At 32.6% G+C, this 22,044-nt stretch overlaps 3 protein-coding genes across 9 annotated transcripts; 1 reads left to right on the top strand and 2 right to left on the bottom strand.

The window, feature by feature from the left end:
- The first annotated feature begins 834 nt into the window (after positions 1 to 834).
- Positions 835 to 4,868, top strand: LOC8266973 (phospholipase D alpha 4). The gene is made up of 4 exons (XM_002527370.4): positions 835 to 988; positions 1,329 to 1,889; positions 2,012 to 3,218; positions 3,458 to 4,868. The coding sequence occupies exons 1-4, from the start codon at positions 902 to 904 to the stop codon at positions 3,889 to 3,891; spliced, it is 2,289 nt and encodes a 762-aa protein (XP_002527416.1). The 5' UTR covers positions 835 to 901; the 3' UTR covers positions 3,892 to 4,868.
- Positions 4,869 to 5,341: 473 nt separating this feature from the next.
- LOC8266972 (protein FLX-like 3) lies at positions 5,342 to 13,298 on the bottom strand. 6 transcript variants are annotated; one of them, XR_007217165.1, is made up of 7 exons: positions 13,141 to 13,294; positions 11,997 to 12,548; positions 11,697 to 11,842; positions 11,186 to 11,262; positions 10,868 to 11,056; positions 7,310 to 7,467; positions 5,342 to 6,279 (listed from the first exon to the last, which is right to left on the bottom strand). XR_007217165.1 is itself a non-coding variant. In XM_015724333.3 (5 exons), the coding sequence occupies exons 2-5, from the start codon at positions 12,533 to 12,535 to the stop codon at positions 11,006 to 11,008; spliced, it is 813 nt and encodes a 270-aa protein (XP_015579819.1). In that variant the 5' UTR covers positions 12,536 to 12,548; positions 13,141 to 13,294; the 3' UTR covers positions 10,722 to 11,005. The 6 variants fall into 6 exon arrangements, 1 of the variants encoding a protein (XP_015579819.1); XR_007217166.1 differs by having other exon boundaries at positions 5,342 to 6,191; XR_001535829.3 differs by having other exon boundaries at positions 7,316 to 7,467.
- A 3,098-nt stretch (positions 13,299 to 16,396) lies between these two features.
- On the bottom strand, positions 16,397 to 21,842 carry LOC8266971 (3-epi-6-deoxocathasterone 23-monooxygenase CYP90D1). 2 transcript variants are annotated; one of them, XM_048378678.1, is made up of 8 exons: positions 21,550 to 21,842; positions 20,869 to 21,193; positions 20,096 to 20,245; positions 19,751 to 19,996; positions 18,647 to 18,736; positions 18,376 to 18,564; positions 18,113 to 18,234; positions 16,397 to 16,981 (listed from the first exon to the last, which is right to left on the bottom strand). In XM_048378678.1, the coding sequence occupies exons 1-8, from the start codon at positions 21,840 to 21,842 to the stop codon at positions 16,873 to 16,875; spliced, it is 1,524 nt and encodes a 507-aa protein (XP_048234635.1). In that variant the 3' UTR covers positions 16,397 to 16,872. The 2 variants fall into 2 exon arrangements, with proteins under 2 accessions (XP_048234635.1, XP_002527414.2); XM_002527368.4 differs by having other exon boundaries at positions 18,376 to 18,561.
- Between the last annotated feature and the right edge of the window lie 202 nt (positions 21,843 to 22,044).

Raw genomic sequence — 22,044 nt, 5'->3', positions numbered from 1 at the left:
TGCATTTTCCATAAAAATGGTAAGTTTCTATTAATATTGATGGATGTCGACGAGGAAACTCAAACTATACTCCTCTTAATTTCACATATAAAGTACCAATTAAGCACTTTATTTGATGTACATTATTTATTTATTGGTGTATTTGAAATTGCTATTGAGCGTTTAAAATATAGGTTTAATTTTTTTAAATATTTAATAAATTATAACCTGATTTTAGAAAAATCATCAATTTACTTACTTTTTATAAAGATAATTTTCAAAATTTAAAAATAAAAATATAGGGTCAATGTCAAACAGACCCGCAAAGGCAGAAAAAGAAAATGTTACAGGTTGTATGGACCTTCTAGAAATGTATAATTGAAATTGGATCATGTGACCATGGTGCATGAGTGACCTTTGCTTATAATGGGTTTCTTCAATTCTATCTATTTGGACTTCATAGTAAGCCAACAGCTGATGATGTTGTGGGAAAATATTTGTGACAAATTGATACTAATTATTGCTAAAAGAAAAGGATTGAAGACAGAATTCAACTTGAACAACCTGCAAAAATGGGTCATTTCATCCATTAAAATATTTTGTAGATGTTGTTCTATCTAGAGCAGGAGAATTGTGATTTCAGATTAAAAACTTCAACTTGAAGTAAAATCTTGTTTGAAAGGCCTGAAGGTTGCCTCTAAGACTAGCAAAAGTAGAACTTTACAAGTTTTTCCAAAGCTGCCAACACATTCATTTGCATTCTAAGTTTTCATTTGCTTGTTAATTTGTAGCTATACCTATCTTTATATACAAATCATGATAACAACAAGACCCAGTAAACCAAAGTATAGTTGAATTACATCCTCTCTTTCTTTTTCTATCTATCTTTCTTCCAAAGAGCATCGTTTAAAGGTCAATATCAATGGAGGAAATTCAAAAATTTCTCCATGGAACAGTTGAAGTTACAATCTTTGATGCCACACCTTATATATCAACATTTCCCTTCAATGTAAGTACTTGTGTTCTTTAATAGAGATGCATTAGCCAATAGCAGATATGCAATCATATCTTATATAATTGGATATAATTATAATGTTTACTTGATCTAATTAATATGTATTAGTGTACCAAATGATTATGGATACTAAAAAGACACCATTTTTAGATACTAATAGAGAAAAAATGACTCAAGATGGTTGTATAAAAGTATTAATTCAAGTTGCTTAAATGCGTTTTGGTGCTTTAATGTATACATTGCTTAAGAGTAGGTAACAGTGTAATGTCTTTTTAATCAAATAGTTCGTGATCTTACCTAACAAACATATATGTTTCTAAATCTTATTTTGTAGTGTTTATTTTTAAATGGAAAACCTACTTACGTGACAATCAAGATAGGCAACAAGAAGGTAGCAAAGACAAGTCAAGAACATGATCGCGTTTGGAATCAAACCTTTCAGATTCTTTGTGCTCATCCTCTAGATTCAATCATCACCATTACTATGAAAACAAAGTGCTCAATCTTGGGAAAATTCCATATCCAAGCAGACAAGATAGTCAAAGAAGCAACATTCATTAATGGGTTCTTTCCACTCATAATGGAAACTGGGAAACCAAATCCTGAACTCAAGCTGAGGTTCATGTTATGGTTTAAACCAGCACAACTTGAACCAACTTGGAGAAAGATAATCAGTAATGGTCAATCCCAAGGACTAAGAAATGCCACATTTCCTCAAAGATCCAATTGCCATGTTACACTTTATCAAGATGCTCATCATCTTAATACATTTCAGCCTCCACTTGCTCTTTGTGGCTCCCCAAGAAAATTATGGGAAGATGTTTATAAAGCTATTGATGGTGCAAAGCTTTTGATTTACATTGCAGGGTGGTCTTTCAATCCCAAAATGGTGCTAGTAAGTGAAACCTTGTAACAATCAGTTTTTATTTTAACCACTCTGGTGGTCTGGCCTGTAATTACATGCAAAGTGTGTGTACCCATTGAGCTGCTTTTAGTAATTTTTATGATTTTATGCAGGTCAGGGATTCTGAAACAGACATACCACATGCAAGAGGACTAAAGCTTGGAGACTTACTGAAACGAAAAGCGGAGGAAGGTGTAGCAGTGAGAATCATGATTTGGGACGATGAAACATCTCTGCCAATCATCAAGAACAAAGGGGTGATGGGAACTCATGATGAGGATGCTTTTGCTTATTTCAAACATACTAAAGTAATATGCAAATTATGTCCAAGATTGCATAATAAATTCCCTACTTTCTTCGCACACCATCAAAAGACTATAACAGTAGATACCCGAGCAAATGATTCGATAAATGATAGAGAAATCATGAGCTTTATTGGAGGATTAGACCTATGTGATGGCCGATTTGATACTGAACAACATTCATTGTTTCAAACACTCAATGCAGAATCACATTGTGGTGACTTCTACCAAACAAATATTGCTGGTGCTAATCTGCAAAAAGGAGGGCCAAGAGAGCCATGGCATGATGCCCATGCTTGTATTGTTGGTGAAGCTGCTTGGGATGTACTTGCCAATTTTGAACAAAGATGGACTAAACAGTGTGATCCTTCTCTGTTAATCTCTACTAGCTCAATATCAAATCTTAGACACCAACCTTATAATCCTGTTTCTTCAAGCATTTCCAATGGTAGAAATTGGAAAGTTCAAGTCTATCGATCCATAGACCATGTATCAGCAAGCAAAATGGCAAGAAACTTAACCTCGGAGCGAAGCATACACGAAGCTTATGTAGAAGCAATTAGACGTGCAGAGAGGTTTATATACATTGAGAATCAATACTTCATTGGAGGGTGTCATTTGTGGGATAAAGATAAGCACTGTGGATGTAGAAATTTGATACCTATTGAGATTGCACTTAAGATCGTTAGCAAGATCAAGGCGAAAGAAAGATTTGCAGTGTATATTTTGATGCCAATGTGGCCTGAGGGGGTGCCAGAGAGTGAACCTGTTCAGGATATATTGCATTGGACCAGAGAAACAATGGCAATGATGTATAAACTGATAGGTGAAGCATTACAAGAAAGCGGCGAGCCGGGGCATCCAAGAGATTACTTGAACTTCTTCTGCCTTGCTAATAGAGAAGAGGCGAGCAAGGGAGAGTTTGTTCCTCCATATTCACCCCATCAGGGTACACAATACTGGAATGCGCAAAAGAATAGGAGGTTCATGGTTTATGTCCACTCCAAGCTCATGATAGGTATGATTTTAATTCCTCTCTGCTCTTTTCGCGTTGGAATTCTCATCCTATTTGCTTACATTTTTCTCGAATAGAATGGTTCTTTAATATGGTATCAGAGCCTCAATGATTGAAAGATAAACAGTCCAATTTCTGACCGGTCCACTTATTACTTAAAGAGTTTTTCACCATACTCATTACAATTTATAATAATACATGTGCTGTCTTCCATTCAATTGATTATCTCTACTTTCTTTTAGTGGACGATGCATACATATTAATAGGATCTGCAAATGTGAATCAAAGATCAATGGATGGGAAACGGGACACTGAAATTGCAATAGGATGCTACCAACAAGAAAATGGTACAGAAAAGGCTAGTCCTAGAGATATCCAAGCATACCGTATGTCGCTATGGTACGAGCACACCGGCCTAGTTGAAGAAACACTGCTACAGCCTCAAAGTTTGGAATGCGTAGGCAAAATTTACTCATTAGGGGAGGCAATGTGGAAAATATACAGCGGTGAAGAAGTAACAGACATGGAAGGTGTGCACTTAGTGAATTATCCAATCAATGTAACAAAGGATGGTCTTGTTGAAGATATTGATGATGGAAATGGTAACTTCCCTGATACAAAAACCCCAGTAAAGGGCAGGAGGTCGAAGGTGTTACCTTGTGTTTTTACTACATAGATTTGAAGAGGATAAAGATTGGATTGAAGGGTCAAATTTTTTATATCATTCTTACACTTTGTTGATGATCTGAGATGGGTCTCCACTTTGTTGTGTGAGAAATTAATGTATGTATATATACATCTAACATTATCAATAACTGAAAAGACCTTACGTAGTAATGAGTTAAAATTGATTGAAAAAATATTCTTACAATGTGTGTATGCAATAAAAATGTTGACATTCATAAGTTATTGTGATCTCTTTGATTGGATAAAAGATTTATGAAATCCTGTTGGCTATGCCAATATGGTCACTAGAGCATCCATATACGAAGTTTGATTATTTCCTAGGTTCTTCTGCACAGTATCAACTGGCTTATTCAGTAGAGGGAGCAATTTTTTCCTTCTTCGGCCTGCATATATGGTTAACCTGAAATTGAAGGCCAATTTGGTAGTCCAGTTGGTCAAATTCTACGTCCTGATTTCAATTAAATTGCACCATTCTTTAGGGTCAGTCATCGACTTCTCTGTTAATTTTCAGGTCCAGCAAATGGTGAAGGCCATTTTTCCGGAATCTGGTCTGCAGTTCTCAGATAGCCTTTTCTTTTGAATATACTTATATTCAGATAAAGAAAAGTGGAGTTTCTATCTACTTCTTCCTTTTGTCCTTTCCGGTTGTGAGCATTAACGGTGACTCCTCTGTTTGGTAAGACATTTGCTGATGCTGATAAGGATGGCAAGATTAACAGAGACGAACGGAAGGCACTTGTTCTTCAGCACCCATCCCTGTTGAGCAGAGTGTCAAAACAGGTTGGTGGTCGTCCGGATCTACTCCGGTGATATAATTAGGATTTGCAAAATGGAATCAATCTATTTCAATTCCAGTATGATACAAAATTTAAATAGATATCATCGTATCTCAATTTTAATACGATTTAAAATTTAAATGAATTACACGAATACGAAATATGTAATATTTTTACTTAATTGATTGTGCAGTAATATGTGTAACACGGGTATATATAACACAGCAAGTAAGGCATATTTTCTTAAATAATAATTAAAAAATTAATTAATTATATATTAACATGCCATGATAAGTATAACATATTTATTTAAATAATAATTAAACGAGTTATAATAAATTCGTGCGTCAATCCACTATATAACACGCTTCAAATCGTATCATAAATAGTTCAATTCATTTTTACAACACGTTTTAAAACCGTAACATAAAAAGTTCAATATGTTTATGATAGTAACTCGATAAGATTATGTTAATTGTATGTGCGAATTGAATTCACACGTCAATAAATCATTTTGACACCCGCCACATGAGCCTTCCTCATTTGAAGTATATATTCCTTCCACCATTATTTCATTTTTATTCTATCATGATTTTGTCTTAATAACAACCATTTTCTCACATTTCATTGAAAAGCTCCGTATAAAGAACAAAAAAGCACATCTCAAATTGAAAATTTTCCCATTAAACTCTTTCAGAGTAAATTGATTTTGTTGCAAAGATTACATAATGTCTTGAACTAAAACATTTGATATTGGAGTAGTTCGTATATAAAAATGTCTCTGTACTGTACTCTCCAAGAACCTCCCCTGCCATGAAACACTTAAATTTTTGAATCATAGCTTTGATTAAGAATTTTATAAATGACTCAAGGATGGCATAGTAGCAGTCATAAAATTCTCTGTAGCCACTATCTGTAAATATTACAGGGACATCACCCCAGCATTGCCTAGTTTTATTTTCAACACCGAAGTTGATGACTGAAAGTTTTGCCAGAATATTTTCTTACGGAACAAAAAAAAAGGTTTCAGCTGGCAACACTCGACAGCAACAGGGCCCCTCCATCTCTTTATATATCTTCATGTAAATTGATTTATAGTATCTATCACCACTAGCAGTGTTTCCAGGAGAGCTAATAATAACCCTAACCCTAAAGATCACTCCTCACATGGGTCTTGTAATCTTTAATGCGAGGTCATGAAGAAAAGAAGAATTGTCAAACCCCATATATGATGCGTTTGAGCATGGCTGGGACACCCATAATATCAGTTGAAAAAGTAACATATCATAATTGATCATGTAGAGCCATAATATGAGGGAGCATTTGTTTCATCAGGCTGGCTGACACCCAAGGCTTTGGCAGGCGGCAGAATTGATTTATTTGATAGGGCATTTTATAGTGGGATTCAGCTATACTGCACTGCAATAAAGATTACTTGAAGCTTCTTTGAGTCTGCATAGCAATGGCACTGTTTTGCAATCACAAAGACGTCTCTGAGTGCAGTCATCAACTTCTGCCAAAAGAAATCACCAAAAGAGAAACAGAAAGCAATGGCCTTTCAGACGGCTCAAAATTGAAGAAATACTGCATGAAGTTGTCACCTGAAATTTAATAATTTAGTTATTTTAACTTTCAATTTAACCTAACAAACACATGAATTCTATTTATGTACACCTTTAATATTCAATTTGACCTAATAGATATATGAACTTTATTTTTTTGATAACATTTAAACACTTGAATGCAATACACATGGACATGTTGAATGAATCTACATATTAAAAAGTGTTTAAATATCAAATAATAAAATGTCTATCATGTTATATCAAAAAATTTAAGGTGCTAAAGTGACCAAACCATCAAATTCAGGTGTCCAAATAAATATTCATTTGGCCGCGGGAAGTTCACATTACATACACATAAGCTCAATCAACTTAGAACAATAAAATTGGACACGGGAAAAAAATTATACCATCAGAACCTGATCAAAGTTCAGCAGCACACCATAATCTTAAATTAAAAAATTACAAAGATGTGGAAAAATTTTCATTTGGCCCTTAACCGGGCAGCAACTCCCAATCACTCCCAAGTTATCAAGGAGCAATGAGATCATATTAGTCCATGTATAAGACATGTGAAAATGAACTTAACCAAAAACTACTCAAAAGTTACAAGCAAACAATTAATAAAGATCATTACGGACATCAGAAAGCAGCTAATATCCTCCTCCTAATGTAGCATTGGTTAATTTGTTTATAATAAATTACTGTTTCACGGTTTTGAAAAGTAACAATTTAACAACAAAAGAACACTCTTGCTACATGTAAAAAGAAAATTCCTATAAATGCTGCCGTTTCGGACCATTAAATATGGTGGCAACTGAAACAGGCGCATTTGACATTTGAATAAAACGCCTCCAATTAAGGGAATAAATACCAAATGAAATGAGAATGTTGTTGCTGTTATTGTTGTTCCTTTTAAAAAGTAAGATAGATATGCTGTGTTCCCTTTTTTGTAATAGTAAGACACATATTGAAAGCAGAAAGCCTCATGCGTGTACTTTGAGAGCATACATATCAAAAGCAGAAAGCCTCATGCATGTATTTTGAGAGCACAACCAAAGACTTAAACCTGAACCTTTTGTGGTGTTTTTACTCCCATGCACCTCCTTCAGCTGTCCAAGTGGGATGACCAAAAGCTACCTCTATGGGGTGGGAAGGTCAGTACCAAAAGGCAATAGTACAAAATAGTACCCAACTTTCCCCAGCCATTCACAGCCAGTTTTTGATCTGCAGAACAATAAGGAAGGTTTAGTTAGAAGAAATCCAAAACTTGCAACTTATAATTGATATGATCACAATAAGCAACAGGCATATTTATCAAATTCTTATTTTTGGAAGGTCCCAACAATAGTTATTTAAATCTATGGCTTCTGGTTCTACAATTACATAGCAGCTATACAAGGTCCATGCCCAGAGATGACTCCTCTAAAATTACACTAAATCAAGACAAACAATGGAAACCTAACTGGACCATAGCTTTGTCTTGGTTCATCCTTGAAAAATTCCACAAGTGGTCTTGGCCAAAATCTACTAGTTGAACCTGAAATTCCATGCACCTGACTTTTAATTAATATATTGATGCATGAAGCATCTTCTCATGTAATTTTCAACAGGCGTTCTAGCTGAAAGTAATGCAGGTTAATCAGCTATCTTGCAATCGTCCTTCCACAAAACGTAAAGCATGGTGACCTCCAGAATAAGACCAGATCCTACACTTTACAACTCCTTTCAAGGCTTTTGGCAGATAAACAGGTCTAAATAAGAGAAGGATAATCAGCTGTAAACTTCCGAAATTCTTTGCATCTTTTCTGAACCAAAACTCAAACACTAACAACCTGACATGGTAATGTCCAGCATTAAGTAACCAGTCTAGCCAATTGGATGGACTAAACACCCATAAAAAATAAACATTTCTCTTGTCCAACTTTGGCATGATCATGGAAATAGGATCCGCCCAATAAATATCAGAATCATCCTTCCCTTGATCAACATCTCAATCGTATAAAACAATAGAAGTGGTAGAAGAACTCAACAACAGCAGCCAAACAGAGACTATTGCACTTCTCACGACAGTCTCATGGCTCTATATAACCGATAAGAAACCTTTATACACTACCTGACAGATTACTAGATATTGTTGCAAGAAAAAGCCTAGAACATATCCTAGTTTATCACAAGGACATGGTCCACATAGTCCTTGTAGATGTCTCGATCAGGAAGCATACAAGCATCGGAACATCCTATTTTCCCAACTTAACGATAAATCAGTGCCATCACATATAATCCTTGAGAAGTATATCAGTGGGTGAAGAGAGCAAGCAGAAGGATAGTTCACAACCTCAAGAACTGAAGGGAAGTCCAATTTGGATAGAAAAATGGGATTTCTTCTGCAGAAGATAAAATCATCCAATCTAATACAGTTATGAAGAAGTAACTGTTAAGTGTTACCATAAAATTGCTCTGCGATGAAACTATCCATAAACCTTCTCAAGGTAACACGGCAAACTAGTGAATAACATAACAGGGATGCAACATGTAAGTTAAGGGGTAAAAAGGTATACAACCAGTTGTGAGACCTTAAGCACCTACAGAGCACTGTGCACCTCCTATGATTAGATAGATGTATGCTAATCATTAATTATCCATAAACAATAAGCATAATAGAATGTTCATTAAAAATAGCTAAAAGAACAAGACGTTTTAGATCCACGAAACCCACATAGCAGAAGCAGAATACTTGCCTATAAAATATTAGGAGCCTCTCGTCACATGGCATGCTCATGGTCCTTCAGAGTTCGGGAAGTTCATTTTGATGCACGAAGAAGCAGCTAGCAGAACAATTCAAATCGAGAAAGAGCGAGGCTTGTGTGGGTACCAAACCTCCATAGATGGGAGGAGAACTAGAAGAAATCTGATGTAAGTGGAGATAGTTTCTTCCAACATCCAAATGTTAGGATGTTATTGTCCACTCTCCGGAGAATTTTCAAGTGTTGAAACAATGTGATAAATCTACAGTAAGACCATCCAAAAACTCAGATCTCTTACAATATCTCCACTAAAACCACTTGCATTTTTAATCACCCACTGCATGTCAGTCGAATCCAGTCACTCTAAGCGAGAGGTAGCAACATAATTTTATAATCAGTCCATCCTCCAAAATCTAACTCAAGGAAAGGATAATGCAGCCTTATACCACTTAACAAGGTAAAATTTCCTATAATTCAATTAAGTTAAAATAGAATGTCAGTAGTTGCTAAATCATATGATCTAGACAGCTTTTTGACAAAGAACCAAGGTACATGCCCAACCTGTAATGAGCATAGCCAGAAGATTGATATAGATATACATATATAGAGAGAGAGAGAGATAGACGGATATTGGAGCCCTGGAAGGCCAACTTCACAATCTAAGCCATCAATCCATCACGGAAATGGCAGGAAGTGTACCTAGAATATAACATCTATTTCATCCAGAATAGCACCAATCACAGGTCATAGAAATCAAAGCCCAATGCCCTCCAGTAAAATCTCCATCTTCAAAATGAAAAACACGGTCCATCAACTATTCCAATGGGTCTTTAAGCGAATATAAAGAATTCGACATTTAGATGCCATTCTATCTAAATTGGAACTGCTAAATACTTTATATCAGGGACTGAACCAACATACTTCAGATGGAGCTCATGCATTAAGAATATGCAGAACGATGTAGGAGCCAGCTCAAAAATCCAAATAGTAATAACCTGAACAGCTTGTCACATATTCTTTTATATCACCTGAAGTAATTCCAAGAAAAGAACGGCCACACTTACCTATGATAAAAATCTAGTTCCCGCAGCTTCCACAGTAAAATATCATCTTTGTAATAAGTTGCTACGAGCAGCAGCACAGAGGTGCATTTTCTTTGAAGGCAACTTCTCAAATAAACAAATTTTTCCAGTCATTCATTACTCAAACAACTGTGATCTCCCACACTGAATTCCTATTCATGTCATACAGATTGACATGAATTTAGAAAATAACAAATCCTTGCTTAGAAATGTAAGCAAAGCAACGCTAATACAAGCTCCAGGATTTACATCCTCGCATTATAAGAATTAGTCACCAAATCCACTAGTCCATAGCACTTCACACATATCCTATTTCCAATGTTACCTAAAATGCCAATTTGGTCATCTACATTTTTTTAGCGAAAAGAATCAACTGTACTAATAGAGATCATATCAACATGCCTAGAGCTAGAGGCAACCTCACATTGCTGTCATTGCTATTAATATGAAATAAAAGCATCTCAAGCTCTTCAAAGCTCAAATGGAAGAGAAAAAACAACTGAACCAAAATTGAAAGACAGAAAACTTAGATTCATTCTCCATCTACATCCATCTAAGAGAGCACAGCCACTAAAAAGAAAACAAGAAAATATTTAAGAATCAATCAGCTCGATGAAAATAGTAAATCTAGCTCAGCAAGCAAGGCAAGACAAGACTGAAAAATGACATACATTATAGTGGTAAAGAGGCAGGCACACAAAGGCGTACCTATAACATTGAAACTATGATATTTTATACGAGCTACCAAATAAAGCAAAGCAACAATATTATCCTACTTAATAAGTTAGAATAACTAACAATGTATTCTGATAAAAGACTACTGGTGTGGAATGCACACAAAGATGAAAAACACTTCTCATCTATTGAGATATCAAACAGGATAGCAGGCGGCCATAACATCAGCTTTGCACTTTCTGAATTTGAACAGCTACCATCTCAACGACGAGGCATGCGAGCCTTGTCCCATGAAGCAGGCCCAGGAGCACCCTGAGCAACAATAGAAAAATAAATTAAAAAAAAAAGAAAAAAAGAAAAAAAAAAAAGAAGAAACATAAGCAGTAGAATAACATAAACTACTGGAAACAAAAACCAAAATCATAAGGACAGCGCACAAACCAAATGACCCCCATATCCATCTCCATAAGGTGCATGAAAACCATCTGGATTATTGAACTTCATCCCATATGGTCCACCTTGAATCATCAGAAAATTAAGATAAAGAGGTAAACAACATATAAAGTAGATATAATAGCACGATAAGGCGGGAAAAAAAGGGTTCTGGTCGTATTCACAACTAAGAAAGACTTTAAGATAACAGGTGTGTAGATTGAGGTGAATATCAAGGTTTGCTTTATGATGAATCTACTAGCAGGGAAAGCTAATAATCCTCTTCTTTACAATGAAAAATTTAAATTCAAATTTAAATTATTCTCAGTTGATACATAACTTGCAACTAAGCGCGAACATGATTAACAAGAGCATAAGTCCAAGGAGGCATGGACCATGGAGTATATTAGAATGGATCAAATTAACTAATACCGCACTCAGCAATTCAAGGAACTCTGTTAAAAATAAACAGAAAAGAAAAATAAAATAACTTATAGAGGAACATGTATGACAGGCATACCAGCAACCCAGGGTCGAGAATCAGCACTGGCAAGTTCTGCCCGCAGCTTTTCAACTTCACGGGCCATGGAAACCATGGTCTTCTCCATAGCCTGTCTCTGCTCCACCAACTCAATGTTTGCCTTCTTTTCATAATCAATAGCCGTCCTGAAACATTGATTTGGCTTTAGCATTATATTGATCATTTTTAAAAAATCTGATGCTGAGTTTCAAGCCATGCGCGGCATAACAGGTGCTTCAGACAAGAAAGTATTTAGAATTATAAGAACATATATCAATGGAAAGAGATCCAAGCACAGACCTAGCATGCATAAGCTCCTGGTGCAGGCCATCTATCTCACCACGCAAAAGTGGGATCTGTTGATTATCAGCTTGCAATCTTGAAATTTCTTTTTTCATGGTCTGAATTTGCCCAAGGAATTCTTGCTTCGTACTATTCAGTTTCTGAACTTCTGCACGAAGTTGTACAGCCTCATTCTTCAAAGGCTCAGTAGCACGGAGATCAGCCTCCAGTTTTAAACCTTTCTCAATAAGCTCTCTTGAGTGCATTTCTTGTTCTGTACGAATTTCGCCCATGATAAGATTCAGGCGATGAATATCCTCCTTTGCAGCACCAAGCTCTTGCTGCAGAGCCATTCTATCCTCCGCCAACCGACGATTATCAGCCAGGAGCCTGCGGATTTCAACATGCCGCATCTCAAGTTCATCCTCCAACAAAGCATGGTGAGGTGGTGGTGGTGGCGGATGTGGCAAAGGAGGGCCACGAATGAAAGATCTCTCTGGCGGAAACCCTCGTCGGTCATTATAAGCTTCACGAGGAATGCGATTTCTCCCTGCCATTTGGATTTGTCTGCTAGAGAAGGTCAAGCAATAGAATGATATAAATAAACTATCTTTAGAAAAAAAGATTTCAAACCATAACTTTTTCAAAATAATACAATCATATTAAAAATATCCAAAACCTCCACAAAAAAGAATATATATATATATATATAAGAACGGATGAACTAAGGAAAACATCTCTTTAGAACACCACAACAATGAAAGCAACAACTAATGAATAAAAATCACAATCCTCATATAAAAACAAATCACATGTTTTTATAAACTTTCTAATTGATGCCCAAATTATTGTTCACCTACAATCAATCTAAGAACAGACTTCGATTATTTGGAGCCCTAAAAATGTCGATTAAAGCTAAATCTGCAGTAACTAACAAGTTTTTGTTTTTACTATTTAACAATTAATTCAAGCTATAAGAATTAAAAAGAAAGAGAAACCAAAGGAACACTGAAATACTAATTACAAAAGAAATTGAGAAAATCCAAATTCAGATATTTCGAACAAGAATACAATAAAATCATTAAGTTAATACATAAATTTAGAAATTATAAAACATTCAAGAATTCCAAAAAACAAAAGAAAGAGCAAACAAAGTAGAGACCTGTGAATTGAAAATTTGAGTATGAGGACTTTGATCGATATTTTCTTCAAACGAATAGAAAGCTGGTGCAAGATACTGCTTGTGATTTTTGTATTTTACCCGGAAAGTAAATTATTAGGTGCATTTAAACGCTGACGTTTGTATGGTGTTCAGTTTTGGGCCGTGCTTGGGCTCTAAACTAGGGTTGCTTATATTGACATCAACAAAGTATGTTAAGTTATACTGATAGATTCCATTTTCAATAACTAATTTTAATATTTTTTTATCTTCTCTATTAAATTATTATTATTATTAACAGATTAAACATTATAAATTTTTGAGTTTTAAAAATTATATTAATGAATTTCTTTACTTTTAATAATCATATTTAATACCTATAATGTTTTATTAGGTGAAACTAAGATCCTAAAAAACATATATTAACTGAAATTAAAAAATAATTTATTTTTACTGATATTATTATATTAATATCATACATAATAGTCTATTTCAACTTTTATGTATATAATTTTTTTTTGAATTTATCTATATATTAAAAATAGAATATTTTATTTTTTATAATATTATTCTCATTTAATTTAATTTTTCAGTTTGATTATATTACAAATTAATTATATTTTATACATTTTTTCATATGTTTTTTGTTAGGGATTTTTATAGTTAATATTAATTTTAGTACAAATAGTTTTTAAATTCTTTAAATAATTTATAACCTTAAATATTGAAGTAACCATATTTTAAATATAAAAGAAATTAAAAAAAATTCTAATAAAATTTAAAATTTTAATTCTTATTTTTTAATAAATTTTAAATTGGATGATTATTTTAAGATGAAATGCATACTAATGCTTTGAGTTTTGATTCAATTTAGTATTTTGACTTTTGATAGGTAATTTTATAGATACCTGAAGATGTTCTATATATATATATATATATATATATATATATATATGATGTTTTAACAATTTTTTACATAGGTTTTCATTCGAAGGTGCACGTATATTGCACAAAAATATTTAAAAATTAAATTAAATTTATATTAAAATAAATTAAAAGTTAAAAATATCTAGATGTTAAAAGAAATAAAATTTAAATATTTATTAAATTAAATCGTTGTAGTATTAATCGACTAATCGATATAAACTTAAAGTATAGATATATACTTGACTTTATTTTAATATTTTGTGATAATAATGCTAAAACTAATTATTAAAAATAACAAATCTATAAAACACAATTTAATAAAACTAAAGATCATTAAAATTCCTATTTTTGTAAGGATAAAATTGATATTTAAAAAAAAAAAAGTAACGGTTGATTAATATAGAAAAATTTAATAAAATAAATTAATAGTTAAATTTTTATTAAATATAAAAATATGTACTAGTATGATATGATACAATTCACTTACTCACATTTAGAGTAATAGCTCAGTAATTACAATGCTCATCTCAATTTAAATATTTTCTTTACTTTTCTTGTCTCTTAACTAAAAAATATTTACATATGCATTAATATATTTGTCTTCAAAATTAACTATATATATATATATATATATATATATATAATATTTGATAGAAAATTATTATCGGCCTTTACTTAATAGCTTAAATATTTAAGTTGAATTATCAGTGTATGACTGAATATTTATTAAGTGAACTATTGAGATTTAAATTGAATAATCATTTTATATAATATTGTTGGAAAATGAATTGTAACATTCTCTTAACAATTGAATTGGGTCGATTGGCCTGCGACTGCATCTTTTATCATGTACACCATCCAACACATGGTCCAATAGTTAGAATTAAAATGCATCATAATTTTCAAGACTAAGCATGGCAATGAATTTATTAATTCTTTATTTTCTTCTCCCTCTAAAAATATTTAATATATAAATTTTTTCTATCATTTCTTTCTTTTCAGATCTTTTATTTCCTTCAATTACTAGTAATTTATGCACATATTAAATATATAAAGTCAGATAAAAGTTATTCATTAAATCGTAAATTAGTTACACTTGAGGTCTACCTCAAATAGCAAAAGTGTTTATTCTTAGAAGTCAGAGGTCTGAAGTTCGAATCCTTTTTCTGCACTAAATGAATTTTAGCCTTTATAGCAAGTGTAAAAGAATGACTACCTCTTTCAATAACTAATAAATTAATTATCACAAAAAAATATTCTTTTTATTACAAATTGAATGAAATCTAAGTCTAACACCTATTTCTAATATAATATCATTTTATATTAAACTAATGCATTAGAGTTTGATGAATTAAAAAAAAAAGAAAAAAAAGAAGCATCATATTTTGATAAGCCTCACTTTCTTCTTATATAAGCATTATGTCATTCCTATTAAAATGTGAATGGCTTAAAATTAAATACATTTCCACAATTTATTTCTCTTGAAAATGACATCGTTTTCATCTTATCCGTTATCGTATCAACATATTAAAGTGATGGATGCAAAGGAAAAGGAAACATTGTCTAACAAATTAAATGCCATTTAATATTGATCATTATATTTTCACTCTTAAGTTGAAATTGACAATTATCTTTCTTAAACATTGATTCTTCTGGAAGAAAATCACTTTATAATTTAAAATACACAAATGTGAAACATGTTAAATTTTCTTATTATAAAGATTGTTGACATCCTTCTTTTGTAAATTGTTTTATTGGGATTCTAATAAATATTGCTTGCAACTTAAGGATATAAAATGGTTTATAAATTTAATTAATTTCTAAATATATATATTGACATGCTTAATCATTGAAGGTTTATATGAACCAATCAAGCATATTATAATAAACTTGATATATGACACTTCTTTTTTTCTTCTTTTCTTTTCTTCTTTTTTTTTTATAAAAAATGTGGTACTCTACACTTCAAATTACATGCGAAATTAAGTCGTTAGAGATCATCATTGAATAATTAAATTCAGATTGATGATTTCATGAACAAACCACACTAATTCAATATCAATTGAAATTAGCGATCTAAATGATGCAAATTAACCAACCATTTTGAAACAAATCGAAAGAGACATACAGTAGGAGACCGGTCTTAGTGGGATTTATTTTAATTTAAACCATTACTTAGATTGATGCATTTCTCTAGGATAGTAACTAGAGACAGAACACTGATTTACTCTAAACAAACATCACAGAGGGATCCTGTCTGAAATGTGAATTAATTGCTAATTCAGAAATTTATTTCTGTATTAAATAAATTTTTATTTTTATATAACGAGCGTAAGAAAATAATTATATATTTTTAAAAGAAAATATCATGAAAATTACATTGTTCATTTTGGGACCGATGATCACAAATCATTGGCTATGCCCACTACCCGAAGTCACCTTCTTTTACAATTGTACATATGCTACCTTGCTAATCAGGTGAACAAAAAAAAAAAAAATAATAATAAAATAGAAATAAGATGGAGAAACAAGTGATAATTTAATGGGTCCCCAAAAAATATTTATATTCTATAGTCTATATTTGCAGTACCTATATATAATGGAAGAGGACAAATGTATTAGCCCTTGTGGATGTCCCCCACACGTGTGCACAGTGGCAATTCCTTATTTTTTTTCTTTTAATTACTTTTTTGATCCACATTCAGTCTTTTTCTTGTTGGGTGCTTTATATCATTGTAGTAAGAATTTATTTTTTTTTATTTTCAAAACTTTGTTGGCCAAAGTTTTTGTTTATATAATTATAGATTTTTATAAGCTCAAGGATTGATCTTCTTCTCTCCTTTTGACCCAAATGGGCATTCTTCTCTTCATTCTCACTGTTGGAAAGTTTACAATTGTGTCCTCTTCGGCCACCCAGCTGCACAGAATTGCAGAAACCAATGATTCCAATCTTTATAATAATATATTTCAAACAAATGTAGTCAATAAAGGTTAGACCAACAAATAATATCTTTTGTTTCTTCAAGATGTAACCCCCCCAGAAAAAAACAAAGAATTACAAATTGACACCTAATACAAACCTAGCAAATAGGGTTTTTGAAATTTGGTTTGAATTTCACTAAACTTTGATTGTCTGCCTAGGCCTATATTTGACTGCCTTATGATAAACAAATTGTATGATATTTTCCACTAAATTCATCATTGACCATTTTCTATGAAACTACTTATCGTTCAATTAAGAGTTTTGTAATTATTAATGCATTGGACTGGTCAAAAAAATATATATATTGGACGTGCCAATTGTCCAGGACAGAAATGACCCATGAATTGAATGGCTCGTACCAAACAAAGTTTAGTGGCCAAATCTGTACTCATCATCACCTAGGTAGGGTAGGGAGCATCAAGATCCAGTTCAAGATTCATTTAGAATAAAAATGGCTATGTTTGAACATAATTCACTCCTATGTAAACTTGATTCAGTATATAAATGAAGTGACCTCCTTGGATTTGCAAGGCCTCAACCCAACAATGGCTAGATGATATATATATATATCTTTTCTTGGTACAAAGATAAGGTGACATTTAGAGAAACAAATGGTACACTAACTAAGTGGAATTATGATAGCATATTTTATGTTTCTTCTTTTCCATTATAATGGGTTCCAACTAAAAATCAAACGCAATATCTTACATCTTACAGTTTTAAAAGCGACTCTAGCATCAATTAAGTTGTAATCATATTCCAAATATATAGTTTTGTTGGATGCAACTAAGGAAGGAAATGATGGCTTGTAAAGGGTACTGATTTTGCTCAAAAATGGCAGAAAGTTGGATATGTCATGATTTTGTCCATGCTCGTGTTTTTTTTTTTTTTTTTAAAGAAAAAAGTGAAGGAAAATACAGTTATTGCACATGACAAACTTTGGAAAGGCATTAAATTTGTAGAATTATTGTAAAATTAGTGTAGAGCTCCAATATATTATGATAAATAAGCATATAGTAAAAGGTGGAATTTTAGTGGATGTGGTAAAGAGGAGAGCAAAATTACCTAAATTGAGTGACAAAGTTGTGTAAGAATATGGAAGCTTCAAGTCTAGCCAAGTCAAGACCAGGGCATAATCTTTGTCCACCTCCAAATGGAGTGAAGTTGCTATTGCTCATGTCTTTGTCCTGCAAATATCCAAATTAATGAATTAGATGCTTTAGAAAAATAAAAAAAATAAAAGAAGAAAACAAACAAACAAAGCAAATAAATTAACCAGAAAGAAAGAAAGAAAGAAAAAGAAAATATTAAAGGTGAAGTTGTCTTACTTGCCACCTCCATGGATTGAACTGGTAAGGCCAATCATAATGATTTTCATCAAGATGAACTGATCTGAAGTATGCAAAAGCACACCATCCTTTTGGTATTAAGTAACCTTTTATTTCTATATCCTTCATGGCCTTTCTCATCACCCCAATTATAATGTTTCCCATTCTTAAAGTTTCTGTTATCACCTGCTTCAATAAGCAATAATTTAATGAGGGTTTCCTTTAGTTTATATATATATATGCAAATCAAAGCAAGAGGTAATTAACTTACTCTCTGTGTAAATGGTAATGATAAGTAATCAGTCCATGTTAATGGCTCCCCAAGCTGTGCTTTGAGACTTTTTAATTTCATGTTCTCATCCTGAGAATAATTAATCAAAACGTCAATTCTGATAACAACAACCTTAATGATGTAAAAGGAAATTAAACAAGAAAAAGAAAAGTCCTGACGAAATTAAGAGTCACACGTGGATCAAGGAATATAGCCATTGATATGTCACCTAATTGATGAAATTGACTCCAACTATATGGTCCAGAAAGAAATACTTGAACTGGAATCCAATTCTTACACGATTCCAAAAATTAAAGATCTCTTTTTTTTTTTTTATTCTTTTTAACTATTATGAGTACATCCAACCGACACATATTATATTATATAGAATAGATATATGATTTAAAAGATATATCGTTTTTCTATTATTAAATTATAAAATATTTTTAAAAAGTGCGCACTATTAATTTAACAGTTAGATGCAATAGAATATTTCTTTTAATAAACTGTCTATCACGTCATATATAGACACGTACAATAATTAATAATAGACTCTCGTGAATGATTACAAGAAAATACAATTGGTACAAAATAAAATTTTGTTTTATTTTGATTATACATTTCCATAATGCATAAAGTTGGTAAATGAATGAAAATATGCAGGTTGCTATAAGTAGGAAGATGCTGCCTTGAGTACAAATGTACAATTAGTAGTGTGGGCAAAACCCTAGTAATTAAATACGGCTTATTTCAGTATTCCACTTGTGCCTATGAGGCCTATGACAACAACACAACCATTAACCTATGAGGAAAATGTTCGACTGTAGAAGCTTGAGATAAGAACACTGAAAATGACACATCTATGAGTTGGATTGGTCAAAGATGGCCTTCTCAAGCCCACTCTCCATTCTTAGTGTTAATTAAGGGTGATTAATTAACAGAACAAATATGATATGACATACATTATTATAAAAAAAAAAATTAGATGAACCCAGTCCACTGCATAGAAATATGGACTATTAATTAATCGTATTATTATTAATTGAGTGGCTTAAGGGCACGTATTTAATTAACAAGAAAGAGATCAATGGTAAACATACATACCGTTAATTGTTGCAAGGCAGCAGGGCAATCTGAAAGGTACTTTACAGCAAGAGTCATAAGAACTGGCACAGAATCCTCGCCAGGAATCATCATATCGATCATGTTGTCAGCTATTAAATCATCTGTTAATTGTGCATTAGCATCATTAAGCAGAACCTCCACCACATCCTTAGGAACTGTTGAGATGCCACCATCCCTTTTAGACTGAATAATTCTTTGCACTAACTTGACCATTTTCTTCTTAGCCTGAAACCATATAATAAGTTTAATTAATTTTATTAGTTCTTCTCTAAGTGTAGTTAACCGGACATATATAATTTATGAGAATAATTAACAAGGACATGCCTGTAAAGAGCGATAAAGTTGAGTTCCAGGAATGTTAACAGGGAGAGACATGAGACCACAGATAAATTCTTGGAACTGTTTCTTTAGGGACTCCATTTCTTGACCAGGATCCAAACTAATCAATGCCTTGACTAGTACTTGAAAGGCAATCTGGAGACAGAAAAGAAGGGTTATTTCTTCTTAATTAGTAACTTTAAGTTTTGGAATATGATATGCAATAATTATGAGTCTGATTTTGTAGACAATATGATCATGCAGAATTATTGTGAACCCCATACTCCACTATTGTTGTTTTGTTACTTTGTAGCAAAATAATTTCTAACTTAAGTAGAAGCCAGAGCTTAAAATTCAAACATCAATCATTTCCTTCACTAGTGATCATAGACAGAAAGGAAAAAAGAAAAAGGAAAGACAGAGAGAGAAAGATTCTATATACATGCATAATATAGTGTTTTCTTGATAATAACTTTGTAATAAGAGCATGTGAAAACTTAGAAGAAGAAGTCAGAGATAGGTTCAAAATTGGTGACACTTTGTTTTGTTTTTTCTTGTGTCTAAAATGGAACTCATATCAAAAAACCAAAAAGAAAAAGAAGAAAGAAAGAAAATTGAATTTTAGAACATAAAAGAAAAACTAAGTTAAAAAAGATAGGTATTGTTCAAACTCCAAGAGATAGAATTCACTTCACTAAAACCACACAAACAAAAGCAAACAAAATTACTCCAAAAGAGAGAGAGAGAGAGAGAGAGAGAGAGAGAGAGGGAACACTAACATTTTTGGTTTCGTCTTGTATGTAAATGGGCTGATCACATCTCCAATTCTTCATTGATTCTTGAACATAAACTTGCATGTCTCTAGTGATCTGCGCTTTAAGATGAGGAGACTTGAAGAAAGATCCTATCAGACCATGTATTCTCTTCTGTAAACTTCCATTGATGAGCAAAATGGAGGATTTTCCCATCAACTCGGTAAGTGATTTCGGGTAAGATGGAACAAACATCTTTGCATCACCTTGTAGTATGAATTTACTCACTTCTGCATCTGTTGATACTATAGTCGGAGTTCCAAATATATGTGACTTGAACACTTTCCCATACCTATATACAATTAAAAAAAATAAAAAATAAAAATAAAAATTTAACATCTCTTCATCTTTAAATTTCTTAGCAGCATAGTTAATTTCTGAAAGACCCTGGAAGTTAAAGAAATGATGACTTCAAGAGCTTTCCTTTTACCCTTTGTTTTGTAGGTTATGTAGTTCAGATACTACTTGCTAATTAATAAACAAAACTGTCTGATGTATACATACTAACTAATATATATCTTAATCTTGGATTAGTTTATGACACAACAAATAATTGACAAACATAAGTTGCTGTATCATGTATTATTGATATATAACATGTTGTTTGTGTATATATATATATGTATATATGGATTGATGAATACTTACATGCGGCGACGTTTATCCATGAAGCTTTCAGGGCGGTCTGAATAAGCACAAGAAACGAACTCGAGGGTTTCACCAAGAAAAGGCCATCCAAGATTGCCTAAAGGAAGTGGGGTTTTGGTTTTAGATGATCTGAATAATATACTAAACAACCTGCAGTTCCTGTACAAGATTATTACGGAAGACAGCAAGATTGTTAGTACAATCAACAATAAACTGTCCATAATTGTATATGGATATGTGTGCTTTCTTTCTTTCTTTCTTTCTTGCTTGCTTTCTTGCCCTCGTACGCACATACACACAGACTCTCTCTCTCTCTCTCTCTCTCTCTCTCTCTCTCTCTCTCTCTCTCTCTTCCTCTACATACAATACAATATATATGTATTTGTTTTGCTTAAATATGCTTAATCATGGTGACTATGGAGATGATGATGACATTATTCTGGATTGAATTATATGAATGTTGTGCATGTGTACGTGCACGCGTGCGGCAAAAAG

The sequence above is a fragment of the Ricinus communis genome, chromosome 8 (genome assembly GCF_019578655.1).
Source record: "Ricinus communis isolate WT05 ecotype wild-type chromosome 8, ASM1957865v1, whole genome shotgun sequence".
Classification (NCBI taxonomy): Eukaryota; Viridiplantae; Streptophyta; class Magnoliopsida; order Malpighiales; family Euphorbiaceae; genus Ricinus; species Ricinus communis.
The sequence above is the reverse complement of the archived record's forward strand: the minus strand, read 5'-3'. Positions and strand labels throughout refer to the sequence as shown.

Coding starts and splice junctions, on each gene's coding strand:
- LOC8266972 (XM_015724333.3), bottom strand. CDS start 12,535: ATGGCAGGGAGAAATCGCATTCCTCGTGAAGCTTATAATGACCGACGA. Junction 11,843..11,996: donor CAGGAGCTTATGCATGCTAG/GTCTGTGCTTGG, acceptor TCAATGTTTCAG/GACGGCTATTGATTATGAAA. Junction 11,263..11,696: donor TTCTCGACCCTGGGTTGCTG/GTATGCCTGTCA, acceptor TGATGATTCAAG/GTGGACCATATGGGATGAAG.
- LOC8266971 (XM_048378678.1), bottom strand. CDS start 21,842: ATGTGCGTACGAGGGCAAGAAAGCAAGCAAGAAAGAAAGAAAGAAAGA. Junction 18,737..19,750: donor CTGCCTTGCAACAATTAACG/GTATGTATGTTT, acceptor AATTATTCTCAG/GATGAGAACATGAAATTAAA. Junction 18,565..18,646: donor CATTACCATTTACACAGAGA/GTAAGTTAATTA, acceptor TGCTTATTGAAG/CAGGTGATAACAGAAACTTT.
- LOC8266973 (XM_002527370.4), top strand. CDS start 902: ATGGAGGAAATTCAAAAATTTCTCCATGGAACAGTTGAAGTTACAATC. Junction 989..1,328: donor TATCAACATTTCCCTTCAAT/GTAAGTACTTGT, acceptor CTTATTTTGTAG/TGTTTATTTTTAAATGGAAA. Junction 1,890..2,011: donor TCAATCCCAAAATGGTGCTA/GTAAGTGAAACC, acceptor GATTTTATGCAG/GTCAGGGATTCTGAAACAGA.